General features: G+C 49.6%; 1 protein-coding gene across 1 annotated transcript in view; it reads right to left on the bottom strand.

The window, feature by feature from the left end:
* Window positions 1–1,374, bottom strand: part of LOC112070379 (dynein axonemal heavy chain 2-like) — a gene marked incomplete at its 3' end in the record, with an annotated part of 17,143 nt that overhangs the window by 10,357 nt on the left and 5,412 nt on the right. Inside the window, exon 7 of the mRNA XM_070438946.1 lies at window positions 669–772. Coding sequence (XP_070295047.1) covers window positions 669–772 — 104 coding nt within the window. The remainder of the gene's footprint in view (window positions 1–668; window positions 773–1,374) is intronic.

Consider the following 1,374-nt stretch of genomic DNA (forward strand, 5'->3'; position numbering starts at 1 on the left):
TGGCAGAGACAACTGAAATATAGTGCACTTAAGCAATAAGGCCAGAGGAGGTGTGGTACATGGCCAATATACCACGGYTAAGGCCTGTTCTTAAGCACGACGCAACGCACAAACCACGAGGTGACTTATTGCGATTATGAACGGGTTACCAATSTAATTGGAGCAGTAAAAATACATGTTTGTCATACCCATGGTATACGGTCTGATATACCACWGCTGTCAGCCAATCAGCATTAAGCACACAAACCACCCAGTTTATAATATAATATAAACCCCAGCCGTTTCATATATTTGATCTCTTCCAGAGCTAGCACACCTGATTCAACTTGTCAACTAATCATCAAGCCTTAATTATTACATTTTTATGTACTTTGTTCGCAAATATTGTCTTACTTACTTTAACGWAAAACTCTGCATTGTTGGTTAAGGGCTTGTCAGTAAGCATTTCACAGTGAGGTCTACACCTGCTGTATTCAGCGCATGTGACAAATCAAATGTGATTTAATTTGGGGAAATCAGGTGAGATAGTACAAGGCTGCAGCAAAATTGTGAATCGTCCCCGAGGAGAGGATGAAAAACCCTGATACAGGGAATAGCTAGTGTGAACTCCGAGATGTGGCCCCATCTCTCTCTTTACTGTGAGGTCCTGGGTTGATGCTAGTGTTTACCTGTCAGTGAGTGGGGTGATGACCAGTCGTCCAGAGTTACCCAGGTACTCATAGCTGTACTGGAAGTGTGTGTTGGTCTGCCTGATGATACAGTCATCCACTTCCTATGAACAGAGAGAGAAAAAAACGTTTAGAATGAAACTTGATCTACCTTTTCACTTTCATCCCTCTTCCTGCTTTCTGCTTTCTGTTCTACCTCCTCTCACCCCTCTCCGTACCGTCCCCCAGTAGAGGAGCTGGCAGAGACAGTCGAAGGCCCCTTACTCCTCTCATCCCCCTATCCTAACCTCCTCCTTACCTCCCCCTCTCCTCCTCTCCTTCCATCACCCCCCCTCCTCACCCCCCCAGGAGAAGGGGGAGGGGTCAGGAGGGTGAGGAAGGGAGGTTAAGGAGATTGAGGAGAAGGGGGAGGTCAGGAAGAGGTGAGGAGAGGGGGAGGTCAGGAAGAGGTGAAGGAGGGGGGGAGGTCAGGAAGGTGAGCGAGAGGGGAAAGGTCAGGAAGAAGGTGAGGAGAGGGGGAGGTCAGGAGAAGGTGAGGAAGGGGGAGGAGAAAGGAAGAGGTGAGGAGAGGGGGAGGGTTCAGGAAGAGGTGAGGAGAGGGGGAGGAGGTGAGGAGTCCGGGGGAGGGTGTCCAGGAAGAAGGTGAGGGAGAAGGGGGAGGAGGTTCAGGAAGAAGTGAGGAGAGGGGGGAAGAGAAGGAGGAGGT

This window comes from Salvelinus sp. IW2-2015, unplaced genomic scaffold, assembly GCF_002910315.2.
Source record: "Salvelinus sp. IW2-2015 unplaced genomic scaffold, ASM291031v2 Un_scaffold1307, whole genome shotgun sequence".
NCBI classification, from domain to species: Eukaryota; Metazoa; Chordata; class Actinopteri; order Salmoniformes; family Salmonidae; genus Salvelinus; species Salvelinus sp. IW2-2015.